Here is a 23,864-nt window from a genome sequence, read left to right on the forward strand (position 1 = left end):
TATATTAAAGCAATATGAACTACTCAATGTAGAGCTGAACTCTATAGGAGCCCTCTGCACTAAATTCCTCTGATAGCACCAATAGATCAGGAAACTGAATAAGAATGTGAGGAAGATGAGRACAGACAGGAACATCTCTTACCTTCTGTGGGTTGAGAACTCTGATGACCTGTGTGACGCTTCCCTGGTTGAGTGCTGGGACAATATTACTGCTAGGGGACAAGAGCTGCAGCTGGAATGTCTGAAGGAGAGGGACACACAGAGCGTAAAGGACTGCTCCTGCCAAGTCTGCTTCAAAGGACATACACCTGCATATTCCCAACTTTGACTAAGCTGTACATTGCTACAGAGGTCAATCATAGAACCACACATCTTTTTCTTAGTATTACATAGTTATACAAATGTGACTGTCCAGTCATGGCTCACCTTTGGTACTGCAGCCTGGAAAACAAACTCTGTCATGTCAGCCTCGGTGGTGTTGGTGGCGTGGATAGTGATGACTGCTATGTTCGGGTTCGGATTGGCCCTCTCAAAGGTGAACTCTATTTTCAGGCCATTCTTGCTATAAGCTGTCATGGGGGGAATAGCTAAAGACAAGAACGGCACAAGTCAATACAATTCAGAGTGAAAAAGTAGTACCAAACATGAYAACCCCAAAAAACATTGTAGGAACTTGTATACGGTCACATTGTTTTAAAAGGGATACATAATGACACAGATTACTCTACTTGCTAAACAACATGGGAGAGTTGTTGGCTTTGGTTCAAATTAGAAATTTGAAAGCTTCACTGATGAGCGCTAGCTCTCACCTGCTGAAATATCATTAAACAAGGGCTGTGAGGAGAGGCCATCCAGGAGGAAAGGGGGCTGGGAGACGGGCACAGAGGGGGCAGGAGCTGGACCACCTAGGGAGGGGGACAACAACACAGGGGGTTCCAACAGGGTACCACACACAGACATAAGTGATACCACTGGTGATAGTTCACAAGACAAGTTGATTCCTGACCAAGTCAAGCAGGATGTGGCTTGACTAATGTGGTTTCTTTATGAAGGAAGGTGCAGGGAGGGTGACAGAGAGAATAGGTGGTGAACAGGGAGACACTGCAATGAAAGAGAAAAGAAGAAACCAATCAAGTTGCCCTGACCAAGGTTGGTACACCTGTGCTTTGGGCTAGAGAGAGAATGTGAGTGAGTGTGTGAGAGAGAGTGTGAGAGAGAGAGTGTGAGAGAGAGAGAGAGAGAGAGAGAGTGAGAGCGAGACTGTAGTCCTACCAGACAGTGAGAGGTCCCCCAGTAGGTCGAGCAGCTCTCCTCCAGCCGAGGCAGGCTTGGTGGGCAGGGTGGTTTGGATCACAGGCACCACATCATTACCTCCCAGCAGGTCTAACAAGTCATTAGCCTGGAATAGAAGAGAAACCAAATAATAAAGCACATGTAGATTGAACCTGTAATACAGGGAGGATTTGTAGATTGAACCTGTAATACAGGGAGGATTAAGTGGATGAAACCTGTAATACAGGGAGGATTTGTAGATTGAACCTGTAATACAGGAGGATTTGTAGATTGAACCTGTAATACAGGGAGGATTTGTAGATTGAACCGGTAATACAGGGAGGATTTGGACAAACAACAGTGCTCTGAATAACATCTCATTTACACTTTGTTTTAAAACATGACAGATGTTAAAATATTTTGTAACTCAACTCAGAACTCTACAAAGGAAAATGTAGACTGCTTCATATTCATCTGTAGATTGATATGCCCAGCACAGTTTAATTTCCTACCAGCAGGGGTCCTTGTTTGAACAGTGTGTAAAAGCATTAGCAGACTCACTGATTGTGGATTTCACCACATGAATAGAAATCCAAACTTAAAGAATGCGTGTGAGTACGTGCATTTGTGCGTTTTAAAGTAGAGCTCGATTCAATCCGTATCGCTAAGATCTGCGCTACAGCTCAATATATATATTTTTTTAATTCACGCATCAGCAAAGACTGCATTCACGGTAAAAGCTGCTGCATTTGTCAGCTCAATCGTAAATTACTTTTACATATCAATTGCGTCTAACGCTGAACTGAATCAAATGTTGATCCACTGATTCAGCAACACATCTTCTTGGACAGAAACCTCCCATCAATGGTAAATACAGGATTTGTCATGGTGACCTTGCCCTCACCTGGTTGGCTGGCTGGGTGACTAGGGGCAGGTGTTTTGTGTCAGGCACCGAGGCCTCTGTCTCCCCATTGGTCTGCACGATCTCTGTAGGGCCATTGGAGGCTGTTTTCTCCATGATGGGCATTCGCTCCAGTAAGGCAGGCCTTTAGAGAATGAGATGATGGGGGGGAAATAGGTACATTTCCTTGACTTAATGGTAACTAAACAAGGGGAAGCACCAATCATTTCTACAGAAAAGTGCTTGTAATGAATGGGAATACATTTTGAGGCATACTCACCTCATGTGATCATATTTCTTGAAAAGTGCATTGTACTCCACAGCTCTCTGTTGCAGCTCCACGTCGATGCTGCTGCCGTATATTGACACCACCTTCTTGATTCGGCTGGAGATTTTAAGACACAAATGTTAACCTTGAGTGTGCGTCCTGCCATCCATTCATTTCAGAGCTAAGGGATAAAAATCATCATAACCTGTTGGATATTCTCTCTGCTCAACACAGATGGACTTACTTGACACTGCTGAAGCGAGTAGACAGCTTCATGATGGCAGTGAGGGAGTAACCCCGGGTTACAGGGGTGGACAAGTTGGACACAAGAAGACCTTCCAAAACATCCAGGACTTCATCCTCTGTCACCTGTTGCAAACAAAGGGGGAGAAAATATATACATTTCAGCTTCTTGAGGTCGGCAGTGCACATAGACATGTTGTGTGTAACGTTCTAGATGAAATAGTTGAGGTGATTGAGTGCTTCAGGAGGTCTACCTGGATGGGCTCCTCCTCCTCACACTGTCCAGATACCAGCAGGTCTCCATACTCCCCTATACACCAGGATGACACCTGGACCAGTGGTTGCTATGGGAGACAAACACTTATAGATCAGATTCACTGTAACCAGTCCTCAGAAAGGAAGGGAAACATTCGCACACTGTTTGCTACTTCCAAATGTGATCTTTAGTGATCCAATAACGTTTCAATCAACATATTCATTGTCAGGTTCCTCTTATTTGTCTGGTTACTGGGCTGTTTCAATGTGTGTTTTCCTCTTATCATACAAGACGTGTGTGTGACCAGAGATGTCTCGGACCTGTGAGATGTCATCCAGCAGGGCTTTGTAGAGTCTCTGCACCGTGTAGGCATGCATCTCCACACTGTTGGTGATGAGCTGGATGAGGTTGGGGACAGAGTCGTCTCGGACATAGCTCCCCGCCTGGACACAAACAGGTGTTAAAAGAAACCGTCTCAAAATGGACAATGAGGCAGATGGTCAGCGACAAAAACACTTTCAAGACAAGAAGTGTATTGGTCACCATGGTAAAAAAAAGCAGCGGTTGTCAGATATGATGAGATCATCATTTGTAGTTTTCAGTCGATGGATCACTCAAGGATTCGTCACTCAACAGTCAAGCATAATTATTTATTTCACCATCGTCTGTGCAGAGAAAAGTATTTGATGAAATTATACATATACCGTTGTCAGGACTCTCATGATGGTGTCAATGTGCCATCTTTTTGAAGGCGCATACCTGTGAAACAGAACACGCATCAGTCACCTCTGCATTACACTGAGCGGAGGATCATATAACCATGAACTGAAAAAAGTTGGACTGAGGTTTAYGCTGTCAGAAAATATATGGTATCAACAATGTCATGTTCTGACGATGGATCACTCATTTTATCATCATACAGCATTTTAGTAAGTAAGCCACACACATTAACCGGAGGTTGCGGAAACAATAGTTAATCATTGGAGGTGCTTGAGGCCACTGGCTGTAATCTAATTCTCTAAGCCTACATTCCTAATGCAAGTAAACTGAGGCATTCAGTCAGGATCTGTGTCACCTTCTATTATCACTCTAACCACAACTGCTGAGCAACGGCCAATACAAACAAAATGAGGTGGTAAAGACCTACAAGCCACGGGATAATGTTGAGAACGGTTTCACATGGTGCAACTSCTTAATGTTGCTATGGAACTAGCAAGAGCCTTCAGATTGGCAAAGCCTGATCTCTACAGATCTTCCTAACAGGACCACATCCATGAGCCTTACTTCTCTGCAGCCAGGAAGACTCCGGACGCACAGTCCGCTTTGAATTCTGGGTCACAGGAGTCCAGGAAGTAGAGCAGCTCCTTCATCATGCCTCGGATGTTRTTCCCATTCACCAGGGCGAAGCTCAGCTCCATCGCACGCCTAGCGAGGAGAATGGGAGGACRATAAGACAAGGAAATCTCTACATCTTCTGCAAGTAMGGGTCAGAAATGTATGTACAGTGACTAGCAGTGTTTTATGTACYAATGTCTATACTGTATGTCACTCATGTTCTCCTCATTTAGGTGTAGGTCTCACCTCTTGATGGACACATCCAGGTCTTTTAGACAGTCCACAATGGTGCTCCGATGCCTCTGCACTGCATTGTGGTCCGTCTGTACAGTCTTCAGTAGGGACGTCAGTGCCACATATCTTGAGGGTGGACAGAAAGACACCATAAAGTCACATTAAGTGTTATATTACCTGGGCCTTTGATGACCTATGTTCAGATCATTCAATGAATTAGTTCCCCAAGTGTGTTACCTAATATTTTTGTCATTGTTGAGAAGGAAGCGTCCCAGTATGTTGATGGCCAACACCCTCAATCCACTTTCTGATTTGATGTCCATTATGGTCAGTACTGTCTCGTAGAGGATTGCATTGCCTACATTTTTACTGGTCTCAGTGTTGGTTGCCACCTACAAGGGTGAAGAAACCATTAGTCTGATTGTAAGGCCATATCTCTAGGGCAGTAAGCCTCGAGTACTATTGATTAACCTCTCTTCTCACCTGTGCAAGAATGTCATTCATTGCTTCGCTTGAGTCGTCATCACTCCTGCCCAGAATTCGCAATAGTCTCAATATCCGCACCTGCAATGAAGTCAAGGGGCATCACTGACTGGCCTAGCCAAGTTTGTTACAGAAGATCAAATGATTGGCACGAAACACAAGGTCAAAGGTCTCACCTGCAGGAAGGGGTCACTGATGCCAGACACGTCATGCTCAGGAGAGTATCCAGACATGATCAGGTTCTTCAGGATTCTCACCAGCTGTGGAACCAACTACAAAAGACCAACAACAGGAGAGGAGAGGTGCCATCAAGGGTCAAGGTCTTTATTTCTGAGGAATCGGTGTCCTACCTTGTTACTGAAATAACATGACAAAGTATTTTGTAGAATGTGCAGTTATTCTTTACATTCTCTTGATTTAATCATCAATGTAACTTTCTGGGTTATGGTAATCAAGACAACATTGATTGTATGAAAACATTCGGTTAGGATGTTGAGTTTTGAAAAGCTAATCGAACTGTGATGTCACATTCAATCACATCTGGATGAAATAGAACCCTCATCATAATTATTACCAGGAATGCTAGGCAAGAGTATTCATAGACAAACATATTCGCATTGGTGCAAATTTTCTGAAATATATATTTGTACGCATACAGACACATACCTCCCTTTTAACAGACATAAAACCATCAGTGTCTAGTGAAAACACCTGAGGTGATCAATTGAAAACAGACTCATGTTGTTTTCAACATACGGTGATCAAATGAGTTACACATTAGGTTGATGATGACACATTGACAATAGTGAGAGATGTCTAAGAAACATAAAAAAATCCTGTCATGATATCAAAAAGAGAACACCAACATATGACCGCTGTAAAAGTCTAAATCAAAAAGACAAAAAAGGAACTTTACGGAACACAGATTTGATTACATCTACAGTGACCGTGTGATTACTAGTAACAGCATGCACCAGCTATGAAACCAGAATGTACTCTTACCTTCTCATTCTAACACAATGCAGGAATTGTAACAAAGACAAATGACAGAAAAAATATGAGGTAGATGTTAGGGAARATTCACTTTTAGAGAGCTCAAAGTCATGTTCTGATCTGGAACATGAGGAGTGGGAGACTGGCTCAAGGTTGTTATGGCTAAGGGAAAGAGGTACAGAGCCACTAGAGATACAGCGAGGAAATAAGCGAGGCAAGGAGATACGACTGAGACATAGGCCTACTATGAATGTAGAGCAAACCCTAAGGGAAAATGTAATCCAAGGATTCAAAATGCAAGATATGTTTGAAGTATATCCAAAACAGTCATAGTGAAARGAAAATGAGTACTAAGGGAGAATGAAATGTAGAGTGAGCTTAGGACAAATGCTTAATTAACTCCCTGAAGACTTGCGCTGTAACGCTGTTACCCAAAAACTCTTGATAGTAGTAATTTCACTAATTAGATGGTGGCTATCCATACCTTTCGGAAGTGTAAGAGCATGTCAGGACTTCTTTCACACATTTCAGTGAGGAGGACAACAGAAGTGTGGAGAACACCTTAAGGAGACAAAGAGAAACTAGTTTGAAAAAAGGTCTACAAACAGCATCCCTGGTGAACCGTAGTAGTTCACAAATTTGCACAAATTTCCTTGCCAATTCCCTGCGAGTCAACGTTTTAACAATGTCACAGCATTGTTACTAAAATAAAGAACATAGTCTATGGGGGAAGCTGTTTGCTGGTTCCGTTGTGGTGGTTTATAGTCTGGATTCTCACTCTTAGTAAGTTCCAGTTTAATGTCATTAAGCCCTATTTTAGCACTACAAAAACGACTACAGGTATATATCTAGCATCAACTCCCCAAATCCTTACCTTGACCATTGAGGAGAAAACACAAAACTGACCTTACAATTTCTAGGGGCAACTGCATCTATCAAACTCGTTTAGAAACATAATCGAAGTGATAACATTGGTTCTGACAAGAGCGCCGCTTTATAAAGCTGTCAGAACATTAGCCATTGTACTATGACACCCGTATGCTGTGAAAGACGCAGCAGCCCCACAGCTCCAACTCTCTTCACTGAAGGACATTTCAACTGTGTAGAGGGCACCAGCCCAATTATCCCTTTGAAGGACACGGCATCCCCATTTTATCTGTGAGTGACCAAACCCAATGCTCTCTGTGCAGGACACAGTTGGCCCCAGCCCCCTGTTGTCTCACCGTGGTTCTTCTCGCTCAGCAGGTTTTTTGTGGCTGGGAGGAACATCTCCATCAGCTCTGGGACCTTCCTGATGACGTGGACCGCACACAACGCCGCCTGGGGAGAAAATGTGAATGTTTTTAAAGTCCTCAACTATGACATGCTAACACAGACCTGCCAACCGTAAATAATTTGTATGACTACGGCTTTAGCGCAGGGGCACCCCCGGCTCCCATGACGGTGCGCGCGCAACACCCACCCTGCTCAAATCATAGGCAAATGCACTTTACCAAATAGGGCTATCTTCTGTATACCACCCCTACCTTATCACAACACAACTGATTGGCTCAAAACGCATCAAGGAAAGAAAGGAATTCCACAAATTAACTTAAGGCACACCTCTAATTGAAATGCATTMCAGGTGACTACCTGGTTGAGCTGGTTGAGAGAATGCCAGGAGTGTGCAAAGCTGTCATCAAGGCAAAGGAAGGCTATTTGAAGAATATCAAATATATTTTGATTTGTTTAACACTTTTTTGATTACTACATGATTCCATATCTGTTATTTCATAGTTTATGTCTTCACTATTATTCTACAATGTAGAAAATAGTACAAATATGAATGAGTAGGTGTTCTAAAACTTTTGAGCGAGAGAAATTAATGAAATTGGTGGTCTCAATGACACTCAAATTTTTCTAGGTTACATTTTGAGTTCATTGATTATTCAAATTAATAGGTGTCTGTATGTGGATAGTCTAGTAAAAACGTAAACTGGATCCTTAATTTTGTTTGGGGAGAACATTTAGAATAATTCAATTACAGGATGTAATGTAGTGGTCTAGCTTGCTGTAGGCTATTTGGAATATGAAACAACTGAACTAGGCCTATATTAGTTTGTTTCAGATCTCCATCCCTGACCTCATCCATCAAGGTCTGACTACTAGGCTACCATCAATCAACATACCATGTCATTGGTGAACTGATTATTATCACAACATTACCTTATGTTGACATACAGTTGCATCAAGATGACAGATCAACAACTGATTAAATCAACATAGGCCTACTAATCTTAAGACAGCCTAATATAACTTTCTGTGAAGGACGGTATTAGCAGAACAGCTCTCACTGCCATGTCTGTTGACTAAACACTAGCTAACTACATTTGTCTTAATGACGAAGGAGCTAACTACGAAATAATAGTGGTCATGTGCTTGATTAACACATACAATTTTGGAAAATGTATTCGCCAAATAGTTCATTATCCATTTTCCCTACCCTTTTTCGTCACACATTTTTTTTTTTTTTTACCTTTATTTAACTAGGCAAGTCAGTTAAGAACAAATTCTTATTTTCAATGACGGCCTAGGAACAGTGGGTTAACTGCCTGTTCAGGGGCAGAACGACAGATTTGTACCTTGTCAGCTCGGGGATTCGATCTCGCAACCTTTCGGTTACTAGTCCAACGCTCTAACCACTAGGCTACGCTGCTACGCTAGGCTACGCTGCCGCCCCCCCAGTGAAATGCTTACTTACAAGCCCTTAACCAACAATGCTTTTAGAAAAAAAAGGAAGAAAGTTAAGTAGAAAATTGAAAATAAAAGTAACAAATTATTAAACGGCACCAGTAAAATAACAAGCGAGCCTATATACAGGGGGTACCGGTACAGAGTCAATGTTTGGGGGCACCGGTTAGTTGAGGTAATATGTAGCAGCAGCGTAAAAGAGCGGTCTGGGTAGCCCTTTGATTAGCTGTCATCAGCGGACAAAGTGGAGAGCTGCCATTCAGCTCGAGGGAGGAAATTAGTAGACTACTACGACTACAGGGGGTGTGCCGGAGTGGAGAGCTAGAGATATTTTATCCTCACCAAAGTCCTGATTGGCTCAGCTCCAAATTCAGACGRTTATACCAATAGAAGCGTATTTTAGGGTCGTTTTTCGTACCAGCATACTGTGACCTCAAATTGTGTGCATGGTACGCAAAATGAGTGCAGGTTGGCAGGTCTGCTGACACATTTCAAACTGATCACCTGACTAACACTTCTTTGTAAAGAGTGAATGTGGGCTAGGTGAGAATGAGGTACCTTTTTCCTCAGGTAGGAGTTGGATGTTTTGAGCAGCTTCTCCACCTCTCCAGCCAGGTCTCGACACATCTCTGAGGAGCCCATGCAGCCCAGGGTGCACAAGGCCAGGCCCTGGACATACTGTGTACTGTGATTCAGATCACTGAGGAAGGACAGGGGGAAGAATGAGTGGATAGTAGATAATAATAACTTTTTATAGTGTATAAAGTAAGTGCTTCACATCATAAAATAAAAGTACGAGCAAATAAATAAAGACAGGAGGAAGGAGAATGAAAAAAGATAACTATTTAAAAATCATACATTAAAAGCATCTTTATAAAAGTGTGTCTTAAACAGAGATTTAAAACAGGCACTGAATCTGCAAGCCTGATCTCTGGTGGACCATTCCAAAGTCTAAGGGTCTTAACGGCAAATGCCCGGTCTCCTTTCGTTTTCAACCTAGACTTTGGAATGTGGCTGTGTCCCCGTTCATAGGGAGATAACAGATCAGAGATATAGGATGGTGCTGAGATGTAGAAGAGAAAGAGGAAAGACGGAGAGAACAAAATATAAGATAGACAGGGAGAGGTGGGTAAAAGGGACGACGAAGGATAGAGCAGGGGAGACAGGAAAGAAGAAAAATGTGCATGAGAGCAAGAGATTGAGAAAAAAAGGCGCAACAGCTGATCCGGCAGGTTATGGGGCTGTTTCCATATACAACATCAGAAACACACGCTGCTGGCGAGAGCACCACTCATGAGTAACATTTCTGGCAGTAACAGAATACTGCCGTTGGTGCACATCACCACCTCCTGCAGCACAGCTCTTATCTCTACTCCTACACTACAAGTAAGCAGCTGTTGCTGTCAGGAAAGTTTGTTTGAGCCGATGCGGTTCTGGCCTGCCTTACTTCTTGATGCAGTTTGTCATTAGTAGATGGACGTCCTGCCTCTCGTCCAACAGTAGCATGGCTCCCAGGTACCCTATCCGCTTGTCAGTGAACTTCTGGGACGCAATCAACTTCAGGCACTCAAGCTGGAAAACAAAACTCATCAAATTGTATTTGTCACAAACGCCAAATAGAACAGTGAAATGCTTACTTACAAGCCCTTAACCAACAATGCTTTTAGAAAAAAAAGGAAGAAAGTTAAGTAGAAAATTGAAAATAAAAGTAACAAATTATTAAACGGCACCAGTAAAATAACAAGCGAGCCTATATACAGGGGGTACCGGTACAGAGTCAATGTTTGGGGGCACCGGTTAGTTGAGGTAATATGTAGCAGCAGCGTAAAAGAGCGGTCTGGGTAGCCCTTTGATTAGCTGTTCAGGAGTCTCAAGAGGCTTGGAGGTAGAAGCTGTTAAGAAGCCTTTTGGACCTAGACTTGGCGCTCCGGTACCGCTTGCCGTGCAGTAGCAGAGAGAACAGTCTATGATAAGGGTGACTGGAGTCTTTGACAATTTTTAGGGCCTTCCTCTGACACCGCCTGGTATAGAGGTCCTGGATGGCAGGAAGCTTGGCCCCAGTGATGTACTGGCCCGTACACACTACCCTCTGTAGTGCCTTGCGGTCAGAGGCCGAGCAGTTGCCATACCAGGCAGTGATGCAACATGTCTGGATGCTCTCGATGCTGCAGCTGTAGAACCTTTTGAGGATCTGAGAACCCATGCCAAATCTTTTCAGTCTCCTGAGGGGGAATAGGCTTTGTTGTGCCCTCTTCACAACTGCCTTGGTGTGTTTGGACCATGATAGTTTGTTGGTGATGTGGACAACAAGGAACTTCAAGCTCTCAAGCTGTTCCACTACAGCCCTGTCGATGAGAATGGGGGCGTGCTCGGTCCTCCTTTTCCTGTAGTCCACAATTTGTCTTGATCACGTTAAGGGAGAGGTTGTTGTCCCGGCACCACACGACCAGGTCTCGGACCTCCTCCCTATAGGCCGTCTCATCGTTGTCGGTGATCAGGCCTACCACTGTTGTGTCATCGGCAAACTTGATGATGGTGTTGGAGTCGTGCCTGGCCATGCAGTCATGAGTGAACAGGGAGCACAGGAGGGGACTGAGCACGTACCCCTGAAGGGCCCCCGTGTTGAAGATCAGCGTGGCGGATGTTTTGTTCCCTACCATTGCCACCTGGGGGCGGCCCGTCAGGAAGTCCAGGATCCAGTTGCAGAAGGAGGTGTTTAGTCCCAGAGTGCTTAGCTTAGGGATGAGCTTTGAGGGCACTATGGTGTTGAACGCTGAGCTGTAGTAATCAGTTCACAAAACTGCTCTCTTCAGCAAGAGACACATTCACTGCCAGGAACAACAAGACACTCACAGATGTTGGTTAATAAATTAAGAACATAGTGTTCTTTTTAAACATACCTGCCCAAAGTGCGCTGGGTAGCCCAGCATGTGCATGTAGAGTAGCTTAGCCACATTTCTACAACGGTAAGTGTTGTCTTCCTCTCTGAAGGACGAGCGTATGGCAGCACACTCTTTCTGGATCATCTCGCGCTCCTCTGCCTGGGTCCGAGCCGTCCGGATGGTCCGGATCAGCTCCCGCAGTCTGATCGGCGCTGGCATCCTCTGGAAAACACGGAGAAACTAAACATGTTGGCACAGGTGGCCGTGGTGAAGGGAAGGTACTGGCTGGGCAAGAGCAAACTGCTGCACTTTTTCTTTTTTTTTAACAAGGGCCATACTGCAAATCTGGCAACCGGTAGATGAAAGTAGACCTATGTCATTATGAAAGTATGGAAAAAATGACAATAAGATCAGTAACTTTTTTGTTTCTCAAACATTTGTATTGCTTATGGCGTTACTACAGACATAAAATGTAAATAAAGAGGACAAATCTATTAACATGAATGCCTGGGTGGGTCCACAGTGTCCGTCTGTATGCATTTCTGAGTTAAGTGCACGTAGCTGGCGGGCTAGTAAATCACCTGACCACCACTTCTGTCTAGCTCATTATAGTTATCATTAGGAAGCCATGGGTGCTCACTCATTCTATAAGATAAATGCATACTCTTGTAATGGTATTTTTTGGCAGCCTATGTGATTATAAATATTTGAATAGCAAATTAGCATTGTTCTGTGTGTACAGCCTCAAATGTGACAAGGAAATGGAGAATTCCTTGCTCAGAAGCTTGTGAAGAGAACACTAAGGTTTCAAACCAGTGGAGGRTGATTAAATATTGAAGGGGCACATGCTTGGCGGTGAGATTACATTCTCCAGTATTTACATGCCGCCACACAGAGGAATAACAATAGGAGCACAGTGCCCCATTTCTAAAACATCAGCCAGGTACAGACCTGGCAAACACCAGAGAACTCACAGTACCGTGCCTCTATGATGTTACTAATGTACTCCCATTCTAACAAGAACGCTGCTCCATGAGAGGATGCAATCAGAATTAAATGATTAGACACAAGCATATAATCTCTCACCCCATTAATGATATGTGTCTGACTCAGAGATAGAAGGATTTGATTTGCTTTTATGGGTTGGCAGCAAGACGATAATTACAAATACACTGCACTACTTCCTATTTGAGAAGTAGACTTCCTGTGTGGTATAACATTCACCATGAATTGAGTTCACATTGGTCGTCCCAAAGCCTGTGGTCTCAGAGGCCTGCAAGGTACATCAGGTTGCTTGTCCTGCGCTTTGACCACCTAGTCTGTATGTGCACACTACCACAATCCAGTGGCCTCTGGTCAAGAAGAAGCAGCTCGCATGTTGGATCTGTGCACTAGTTGACTAAATTGGTCTCATGCCCATTTCAGAGGATCAAATATACAAACAAGTAAATGAGACCTTGACTGTAAGTCAAGAGTACAGTATGAAGATTGGAGAAGCAGTTTTAGCCTATAGAAATCCCAGATCACACTTGTAGGCGATGTCATGAAAAATGTGGCTAGCTAAGCTCATGAGCAGAAACACGTTGTCGGGTCTAACGGTCATCTCGCGCCGAACTGCGCATCTGAAGGCCGTCAAATCAAAGTCACCCCTTCGATATAAAAGTAGTTTGACGAAAATGAAAAAGTGTCAGTTGGTCACTTTCACGAGGTTGGAGTAATAACATGTTCAACTACTTAAGACATTTACTAGAATCTAGGTTGCCTTTAGACTTCGAGAAAATTAACAACCAATGAAGAATTTCACTTCTCTCATTGAATTTTCAAACCACAGCCTGGTCTGTTTGGTCCGTTTTGCAAGCCTTCCCGAAGTCTCACGATGTTGCGCCTCTGGGTTTAGAAACTCTGCGTTTAAACCCTGCAGGAATTAGTTGGGTAAATGGTGCATGAGCACTGAGCTGCATCACAATCTTTCATGAACTGTCTGCTAGTGAGGATGAGCCCAGCGGTGGTGTGAGAGCAATCCGGAAACACAGAGAAAGGATTGCTCTCTTGGCAGTTAAGAGAGCGAGACAAAATTGCTCAATAGGCTTTTAGCCTTAAAAATTCAGTAAAGAGAAAGTAGTAATACAAACTGTCACAATGAGAGACATGGATATGCGGTCTCCCGTGGAAGGGGAAACTATGAATGTGTAATAACTGCACATGAAACACAGACGCCAAGTCATAGGAAGTGACTCGTACGACAAGAGACCAACAGATCTCAGCATTCCAAAGGCACAATGTCATTGGGTGTGCTAAACAAACTCTACTTCCTGCTTTTAGAAACCCCTATAGCAATGACACGTTTGACTTTCAACACCTGAGTTAAAGCAATGAACACTGCAGCCTACCCTCTATTGTAGTGCATTCAGGAAGTGTACACTTACAGTACTACAGCCAGACACAGCAGAGTGACAGAGGACGTAAGAGAAACCCTGGGCAGGCTGGAGTGGGCAGAACAAGGTCAAGGTCCTGGCACCCGCAGTGGGTCTGGAGGCCTTGTTTATTGCAGTGAAGGGCCTGGTGAGAGGGTGTGTGTTAATGCACCACCGCCACAACAGGGGATCCATCACGCACACTATGCCAGGAACAAAGAGAGTAAGTTATTATCGCTGGCTCCTGCGTGCGGAGAAGAGGTGCTTTATGACTCCCCATCTCAAAAGAAGCATGGCTCTTATCTGTTAGCATGGATAGCATAATTGAGCCGTTACAGCAAGAGGGACGACAGTAATTAGTTGCTGAACAAAGCCATTTTCTGCATCAAGCCACCGCAGAGCTGATGCTGAAAAAATAACGCACTTGCTAAATGGACAGAGCAGAGACCCTCTTAGAACTGGGGAAAATATAAAGGCTGGTGTTGTACACACAAAAAGGTCCAACAGAGAACAGACAATCCAATAATAACACCAGTTATGTTGTTATCACATCAAAGACTTTTTCCAATACCACGGTATACAGTATTACTGGAAGTTCACACAAGTGGTGCTATATCTAGAAGAAAAAAATTAATAATTTAGGCAACATGGATCTTAATCCAGGAGGGGATTGTTTGTCCCTGCTGTAACCAAGAAGCATGATCTTGACATCTAGCCACTTAGAACACCAAATGCATAGCTTGAGCCCTGAGCTGGATATACCCTAAATTCRGCACATCTTAGATAATTAATTTAGACTCACCGGCCAGTTTATTCCAGAACAGCCTGAATTATTTGGGGTATTCTACAAGGTGTCAAACGTTCCACAAGGATGTTGGTCCATGCTGATGTGATGGCATCACGCAGATGCTGCTAATTGGACGGCGATAGTCACGCTGCGAACAGCCAGTTCTATATCTTCCCAAAGATGCTCTATTGGGTTGAGGTCTGTGCAGGACACTCAAGTAAACTGAAATTGCCATCATGTTCCAGGCAAGGTTTTTTCCACTCATCAATTGTTAAAGTTGATGATCGTGAGCCCACTGGAGCCGCTTCTTCTTGTTTTAGCGTATAGGAGTGGAACGGTGTGGTCGTCTGCTGCAATAGCCCATCCTTGACAACGATCAACCAGTTGTGCTTTCCGAGATGCCGTTCTGAACACCACTGTTGTACTGCGCTGCTATTTGTCCATTTGTGGCCCACCTGTTAGCTTGCATGATTCTTGTCATTCTCCTTCGAATTCTTATATCAACAAGAGGTTTCCCCCCACAGGACTGCCGCTGACTGGATGTTTTTTTGTTTGTCACAACGAGACACTGCCGTGTGTAAAAAGCCCAGGAGGGCAACCGTTTCTGGATACTGGATCGGGCCCGCCTGGCACCGACGATCACACAATGCTAAATGTTGCTTAAGTCACTTGTTTTGCCCATTCTAACATTCAATCGAACAATAACTGAATGCCWCCTTTATATAGGAAGCCATGGCCACGTGACTCACTGTCTGTAGGATCGATCCAGTTTTGGGAACAGGGTGGTGTACCTAATAAAAACTGGCAGGTGAGTGTATAGTTGTGTGTGTATAGATGAACGCACCCATGCAGCCCCCGAGAAAAATGTCAGGTCGAGTTAGCCGCACCGTGGCTTAAGGCTGGGCGATCAAATTCATTTGCATGTACAGTTGAGGTTGGACGTTTACATACACCATAGCCAAATATATTTAAACTCAGTTTTTCACAATTCCTGACATTTAATCCAAGTAAAGATTCCCTGTCTTAGGTCAGTCAGGATCACCACTTTATTTTAACAATGTGAAATGTCAGAAAAATAGTAGAGAATGATTTATTTCAGCTTTTATTTCTTTCATCACATTCCCAGTGGTTCAGAAGTTTGCATACACTCAATTAATATTTGGTAGCATTGCCTTTAAATTGTTTAACTTGGGTCAAACGTTTCAGGTAGCCTTCCACAATAAGTTGGTTGAATTTTGGTCCATTCCTCCTGACAGAGCTGGTGTAACTGAGTCAGGTTTGTAGGCCTCCTTGCTCACACACGCTTTTTCAGTTCTGCCCACAAATGTTCTATAGGATTGAGGTCAGGGCTTTGTGATGGCCACTCCAATAACTTGACTTTGTTGTCCTTAAGCCATTTTGTCACAACTTTGGAAGTATGCTTGGGGTCATTGTCCATTTGGAAGACTAATTTGCGACCAAGCTTTAACTTCYTGACTGATGTCTTGAGATGTTGCTTCAATATATACACCATTTTCCTGCCTCATGATGCCATCTATTTTGTGAAGTGCACCAGTCCCTCCTGCAGCAAAGCACCCCCCACAACATGATGCTGCCACCTCTGTGCTTCACGGTTGGGATGGTGTTCTTTGGCTTGCAAGCCTCCCCCCTTTTCCTCACAACATAACAATGGTCATTATGGACAGAGTTCTATTTTGGTTTCATCAGACCAGAGGTCAACCGATTATGATTTTTCAACGCCGATACCGATTATTGGAGGACCAAAAAAAAGCCGATACCGATTAATCAGCCGATGRAAAAAAAATTGTAATAATGACAATTACAACAATACTGAATGAACACTTATTTTAACTTAATATAATACATCAAAATAATCTATTTAGCCTCAAATAAAAAATGAAACATGTTCAATTTGGTTTAAATAATGCAAAAACAAAAGTGTTGGAGAAGAAAGTAAAAGTGCAATATGCGCCATGTAAAAAAGCTAACGTTTAAGTTCCTTGCTCAGAACGTATGAAAGCTGGTGGTTCCTTTTAACATGAGTCTTCAATATTCCCAGTTAAGAAGTTTTAGGTTGAGGTTACTATAGGATTTATAGGACTATTTCTCTCTATACTATTTGTATTTCATATACCTTTGACTATTGGATGTTCTTATAGGCACTTTAGTATTGCCAGTGTAACAGTATAGCTTCCGTCCCTCTCCTCGCCCCTACCCGTGCTCGAACCAGGAACACGTCGACAACAGCCACCCTCGAAGCATCGTTACCCATCGCTCCACAAAAGCCGCGGCCCTTGCAGAGCAAGGAGAACAACTACTCCAAGTCTCAGAGTGAGTGACGTTTGAAACGCTATTAGCGCACACCCCGCTAACTAGCTAGCCATTTCACATCGGTTAGAACAGCCTAATCTTGGGAGTTGATAGGCTTGAAGTCATACACAGCGCAATGCTTGAAGCATTGCGAAGAGCTGCTGGCAAACGCACGAMAGTGCTGTTTGAATGAATGCTTTCGAGCCTGCTGCTGCCTACCACCGCTCAGTCAGGCTGCTCTATCAAATCATAGACTTAATTATAACATAATAACACACAGAAATACGAGCCTTAGGTGATTAATATGGTCAAATCCGGAAACTATCATTTAAAAAATAAAACATTTATTCTTTCAGTGAAATATGGAACCATTCTGTATTTTATCTAACGGGTGGCATCCATAAGTCTAAATATTCCTGTTACATTGCACAACCTTAAAATGTTCTGTCATAATTATGTAAAATTCTGGCAAATTAGTTCGCAACGAGCCAGGCGGCCCAAACTGTTGCATATACCCTGACTCTGCGTGCAATTAACATAAGAGAAGACACACAATTTTCCTAGTTTAATATTGCCTGCTAACATGAATTTCTTTTAACTAAATATGCAGGTTTGAAAATATATACTTCTGTGTATTGATTTTAAGAAAGGCATGGATGTTTATGGTTAGGTACATTCGTGCAACGACTATGCTTTTATCGCAAATCAACTTTTATTAAATCMTCCCCCTTTTGGCGAAGTTGGCTGTCATTGTTTGGAAGAAATAGTCTTCACAGTTCGCAACGAGCCAGGCGGCCCAAACCGCTGCATATACCTGACTCTGTTGCACCTAACGCAAGAGAAGTGACATAATTTCCCTAGTTAAAAGAAATTCATGTTAGCAGGCAATATTAACTAAATATGCAGGTTTAAAAATATATACTTGTGTATTGATTTTAAGAAAGGGGTTGATGTTAATGGTTAGGTACACATTGGTGCAACGACCGTGCTTTTTATCGCGAATGCGCTTGTTTAATCACCCGTTTGGCGAAGTAGGCTATGATCCAATGATATATTAACAGGCACTGCATCGATTATATGCAACGCAGGACAAGCTAGATAAACTAGTAATATCATCAACCATGTGTAGTTAACTAGTGATTATGTTTAGATTGATTGTTTTTTATAAGATACAATTAATGTTATCTAGCACCTTACCGTGGCTCCTTGCTTGCACTCGCATAACAGGTAGTCAGCCTGCCACGCAGTCTCCTCGTGGAGTGCAATCGGCCATAATCGGTGTCCAAAAATGCCGATTACCGATTGTTACGAAAACTTGAATTCGGCCCTAATTAAATCGGCCATTCCGATTAAATCGGTCGTCCTCTAGACCACAGGACATTTCTCCAAAAAGTACGATCTTTGTCCCAATGTGCAGTTGCAAACCGTAGTCTGGCTTTTTTAATGGCGGTTTTGGAGCAGTGGCTTCTTCCTTGCTGAACGGCCTTTCAGGTTATGTCGATATAGGACTCGTTTGACTGTGGATATAGATACTTTTTTACTTGTTTCCTCCAGCATCTTCACAAGGTCCTTTGCTGTTGTTCTGGGATTGATTTGCACATTTCACATCAAAATACATTCATCTCTAGGAGACAGAAGGCCTGTCTCTTATACACATCTAGATGTGTATAAGAGACAGGGTCTTGGCTGATTTCTTTTGATTTTCCCATGATGTCAAGCAAAGAGGCACTGAGTTTGAAGGTAGGCCTTGAAATACATTCACAGGTACACCTCCAGTTGACTCAAATGATGTCAAATAGCCTATCAGAAGCTTCTAAAGCCATGCCATCATTTTCTGGAATTTTCCAAGCTGTTTAAAGGCACAGTCAACTTAGTGTATGTAAACTTCTGACCCACTGGAATTGTGATAGTGAATTATAAGTGAAATCATCTGTCTGTAAACAATTGTTGGAACAATTACTTGTCATGCACAAAGTAGATGCCCTAACAGACTTGCCGAAACTATAGTTTGTTAACAATAAATTTTTTGAGTTAATGACTCCAACCTAAAAGTGTATGTAAACTTCTGACTTCAATTGTACATTATACATGATTCACGTTCAATTTGTAAAAAAAAAAAATAAGAAAAAAAAAAAAGGGCATTTTCATAGACCTGAAAGCCAGTTTAGTGATTGCAAAAAAGCAGGTTAAACTATTGTTGTTATAAAATAGTGGGTCTTATGGTTGTGGAAGGCTTAAATTTAGCCTAGGTAGAACTTCACAAGCCCTCAATTCATTAGATTATTGCTGACTGTTTGACCTTAAATTGTATAACAAAAGCGTATTTAGAAAAAGAAAAAAAATGGTTGTTCAAATTAGAGGATTCGGCTATTTCAGCCACACCCGTTGCRGACAGGTGTATAAATTCGGGCTGTTTTTCATGGTTTTGGCTAGGCCCCTTAGTTCCAGTGAAGGGAAATCTTAATGCTACAGCATACTAGCATACAGCATACTAGCATACAGCATACATTCTAGACGATTCTGTGCTGTGCAAATTTTGTGGCAACAGTTTGGGGAAGGCCCTTTCCTGTTTCAGCATGACAATGCCCCCGTGCACAAAGTGAGGTCCATACAGCAAAGGTTTATCGAGATCAATGTGGAAGAACTTGACTGGCCTGCAAAGAGCCCTAACCTCAACCCCATTGAACACCTTTGGAATGAATTGGAACGCTGACTGCGAGACAGGCCTAATTGCCCAACATCAGTGCCCGACCTCACTAATTCTCGTGGCTGAATGGAAGCAAGTCCCCGCAGAAATGTTCCAACATCTAGTGGAAAGCCTTCCCAGAAGAGTGGAGGATTTTACAGCAGCAAAAGGGGGGCCAACTCCATATTAATGCCCATTATTTTGAAATGAGATGTTTGACGAGCAGGTGTCCACATACTTTGTCATATAATGTACACATTGTGAATCTCCATATGTTAGATAAAAAAAAATATATATATATACACACACATTTGATTTTTAGGCCATATCGCACAGCCCTACCGTGGAGTCTGGAGGAAATTAAATGGATCAAGGAAGATGCAGAGAAAGGAGCATAGTTGCATGAGCCAGTATGTTGATAATGTCAGTATTCACTGTGATCAAAGTGCAATGGAAGGTCAGTGCACATTCCAGAAGAGCAGGGGGACTCGGACTCCCTCCCTTCCATTACCATTCAAACGGAAACTGGGAAGCATAGATGAGAACCTATGGTAAATCGTCATGGCTAAGAGGTGTTCTTCTTAGGCACAACGTATTAGCAACCTCCGTCACTCCCAGATAGTACAATTAACTGCAACAAGTAATTCACACCCTATAGTCCAGCAATCCGTTTGAATGCATGAATCATAACACACATTCAGGTCTGTCATAAAAAGGCCTGTCACCTAGGCTTAATGACTCGAGCAAAACAAAGGCTTATATTTCCTGTGACAAGTAACCAAAGGCCCCAATCAGCCTATGTGCTCCTAAGTGTGCACACACAACAAATATGGAAAATCCAGTCTCTGCTAGACTAACAAAGGTTTATGAAATGTCTGTTCTACTACAATGTTGCAATAACTTTTATAGGTACACATTATTTTATTAATTACAACATGTAAGACATGACATTGTCTTTATTATGTCCCCAAAAGCGGGCACAAAAGATGCGTTTGGTCTCGACAGAGGACGGGTTGAGCACAATAGGTGGATTAGGAAAACCATAGGTGGATAAAGTTTGCACTTGCTGAACTGTTGGGCAGCAACCACCAAAGACACATTCACAAACATCAGTTTTGCTCAGCCTTACTCTCCCAGGACAAAAACAGTACTGTTTGGCTGGGTGTCCACGCTACAGATTTTAGCCCCGCTATATTTCACAGGAGCTTGAAAAGCTAACACGGTGTAATTTGGTCAAGCCAAAAACATTGCTGTCAAATGGAATGACTGACGTGAGGCATTATCCTGATCAATGAGAGGGGGATGGATCTCAAACTCCTGAACTTATTCCTGTCCCAGTTGAATTAGGCTATTGTCCTCCACATGCATACTGATGCATTTGATTATGTTATTTAAGACTGCTTTGGGAACAAAATGGGCATATAGGAAGAAATAATAATGATATATTGAATGTTATCAACACCCTTATATAGCCACATAAGGGATCATATCTGACACCAACTGTGGCAGATTTCCTGAGTGAATGGAACTGCCCATTCCTCTCCTGAGACTCTGGAAGATACACAAGCCTGCAGAGCCTAGCAACCAGTGGCAAGAGAAAACAACCTCACACGGAAGAGTCCACTGGGGACATAGGCTACTAAATTTCCAATGTCCAGAATCCAGAGACAACACACACCATCAATGAGGCTCTTTCCAATTGAGAACCCCGGCACTATTCAATAATACAGCAACTGGAGTATGTGCCACAATTTACTTCCTCCTTAACCAAAGTTGTGGAAATGAAGTTCATTAAGCTACAGAAACAATTCTGAAGCCACCATTGTAGAGGGACCGCTCCTTTCAACACAATATCCCAGCATTTTGTTCTCTTTGCCACTCATTTTGCTGTCACTGCTCAGCCAAGCTCTCACTGAGATATTTAATTGGTAGTGTTTTTATTTTACTAGGCAAGTCAGTTAAGAACAAATTCTTATTTACAATGACGGCCTACCAAAAGGTCTCCTGCGGGGGACAGGGGCCTTGGATTAAAAATAAATACAATATAAGGACAAAACACACGTCACAACACTACATAAAGAGAGACCTGCTACAAACAACAACATAGCAAGGCAGCAACACAACATAACAGCACAAAACATGGTACAAACATTATTGGCCACAAACAGCACAAAGTGCAAGAAGCTGGAGACAACAATACATCACAAAAAGTAGCCACAACTGTCAGTAAGAGTGTCCATGATTGAGTCTTTGAATGAAAAGATCGAGATACAGCAGGCTGCTACCTCCATTCCAACATAAAAACAATTCTGCAAGTAGTATGACAGAACATTTATACAAAACATTGGACCTACATGGTTTAGCCAAGTATTGGCCTACCAATATATGTGTGTGCTGTAGACAGAAAGCTTTCATTGAATAGGCTGAAAATGCAGGTAGAAACATGGGCACTTGTCAGCTGGTTTAATGCAAATACAAAAGAACATGCAATGGGAAAAAAAGCACGCCGATTTGAGTATATGACACTGATGTTGAAAAAAGGGAAATAGGAAATCACAATTCAAAAGGAGAAAAATATTTTAAGAACTTGCAGCAAGCTCAAATAAACAACCCAGTGGCTGTAATGGCACATACATAGCCTAATAATCACAAGTGAAGCAGGTGGCATAATAACCCTTTTTTTATACAAGTCAATTAAGTCTGGGGTATGGCACAACTGAAGAAATTAAAGAGGTTAGCTACAAGAACCTAAGAATTGACAATTGTCGAGGTGTGTAAACATCTAACATAATAGCATATTAACATTCAATGTAACTTCCCCACACAACCAGTATGTGAGTATTGTAGCTAACGTTAGCTAGTTAACGTTAAGTGGCAACAATACCATAGTAGCTAGCTAGCTTAAGTAACGTTAGTAACCTTGACTTCATTGCAACCACGTAGAAACAGCATAAGCTAACGTTACAATAGTTAACTTACACCCAAGCTAAGTAACGTTATAACACACATATTCTTTGAAGCGTGGGTATACGTTACAGTTCAACTTGGTATTGCGCTAGCTAAGGTAGCTAGCTACTTCGCTAACATAATTGGCTAACTAAAGTAGTTAGCTAGGTAACTTACACGTCGGTACCAATGGTCGGTATATAGCTACATTCCGCATACCGAGTAGCTGGCTGACTAACTAGTAACGCGTTAGTAGGGTAGGGTGGCTAGCTTGCTACGGTAGATCACAAGCCCACGGAAAGGGAGTTAAATTGCTAGTCATCTCTTGAACACAATACTTTACGAACATTTAACCACACCTGTTAAATATATTATTCATTGTCACGTTACCACTAGTTAGCATTGGCACTAACAAGCTAGCAATCTAACGTCAGAGGCCATTTCAGGGCGAGCATGGCACAATTACAGCTTTCTAATTTCTCAGACCTAAAGTAAACCCTTTTAGCAAGTGGACATACAGAGCATAGCTAGATAGCTAGCTACGCAATCACGAAGAGGCCTTCATCACACTGACTTAGTTAGCAAGTTAGCTAGCTAGTAGGATTAGCTAACTAACAACTAGATAACGTTAGCTACCTTGCCCTACCGGTACATCTCGTTTCAGTTACACAGCAAATAACCAAATGCAATGCTGACATACATTGAAGGCGTGTAAGCAAGTAAAAGTTAAGTATAAAAACAGATTCCTTAGGTTAAAGATCGCACAAGTACATATCAGGTAAGCATACCAGCTAGCCGACACCAGGCTAACGCTTCTCTGACAGAAAACCCCGGTACACTGGCTGGTTAGCGCAGCCTCACTTCCGATCATGTAGCGCCAACATGGATTATTGTCACCGCRGTTTAAGACAGTCGTGATGATATTTCAGCAATTATCAAAATAAACAACTCTGTTTAACTGACATATTTGTATAAAGTTATACTCACTAGCCGTATTGACACCAGAAAATAGCTTGAATCTTCTCTATTTGCGACGGAGGGAGGAACAGACCAGACATTCAAAATGGTGGCTCTCCTAGCCTCAGCACTTCTACCGCAGGCGGAGGGTTACACCGAAAAAAACA

General features: G+C 42.6%; 1 protein-coding gene across 3 annotated transcripts in view; it reads right to left on the reverse strand.

Annotated features, from left to right (window-relative positions):
- Window positions 1–23,820, reverse strand: part of LOC111974328 (AP-1 complex subunit gamma-1) — a 29,073-nt gene extending 5,253 nt beyond the window's left edge. For 2 of the 3 annotated variants that reach the window (XR_011481082.1, XM_024002053.2), the window contains exons 1-21: window positions 23,728–23,816; window positions 11,616–11,819; window positions 10,163–10,287; window positions 9,274–9,415; window positions 7,209–7,305; window positions 6,470–6,546; window positions 5,169–5,264; window positions 4,993–5,073; window positions 4,747–4,901; window positions 4,522–4,635; window positions 4,225–4,365; window positions 3,645–3,699; window positions 3,261–3,383; window positions 2,939–3,028; window positions 2,686–2,810; window positions 2,454–2,558; window positions 2,177–2,318; window positions 1,273–1,399; window positions 810–905; window positions 427–587; window positions 143–241 (exon numbers count right to left, since the gene is read on the reverse strand). Coding sequence is in view for 2 of the 3 variants with exons in the window: in XM_024002053.2 (XP_023857821.1) it covers window positions 143–241; window positions 427–587; window positions 810–905; window positions 1,273–1,399; window positions 2,177–2,318; window positions 2,454–2,558; window positions 2,686–2,810; window positions 2,939–3,028; window positions 3,261–3,383; window positions 3,645–3,699; window positions 4,225–4,365; window positions 4,522–4,635; window positions 4,747–4,901; window positions 4,993–5,073; window positions 5,169–5,264; window positions 6,470–6,546; window positions 7,209–7,305; window positions 9,274–9,415; window positions 10,163–10,287; window positions 11,616–11,816 (2,352 nt within the window). In the remaining variant the exon portion in view is untranslated. Of the gene's footprint in view, window positions 1–142; window positions 242–426; window positions 588–809; window positions 906–1,272; window positions 1,400–2,176; window positions 2,319–2,453; window positions 2,559–2,685; window positions 2,811–2,938; window positions 3,029–3,260; window positions 3,384–3,644; window positions 3,700–4,224; window positions 4,366–4,521; window positions 4,636–4,746; window positions 4,902–4,992; window positions 5,074–5,168; window positions 5,265–6,469; window positions 6,547–7,208; window positions 7,306–9,273; window positions 9,416–10,162; window positions 10,288–11,615; window positions 11,838–23,727 lie in introns of all 3 variants that reach the window. The other variant, XM_070447306.1, reaches the window with a different exon arrangement.
- Window positions 23,821–23,864: the final 44 nt, after the last annotated feature.

This window comes from Salvelinus sp. IW2-2015, linkage group LG15 (genome assembly GCF_002910315.2).
Source record: "Salvelinus sp. IW2-2015 linkage group LG15, ASM291031v2, whole genome shotgun sequence".
Classification (NCBI taxonomy): domain Eukaryota; kingdom Metazoa; phylum Chordata; class Actinopteri; order Salmoniformes; family Salmonidae; genus Salvelinus; species Salvelinus sp. IW2-2015.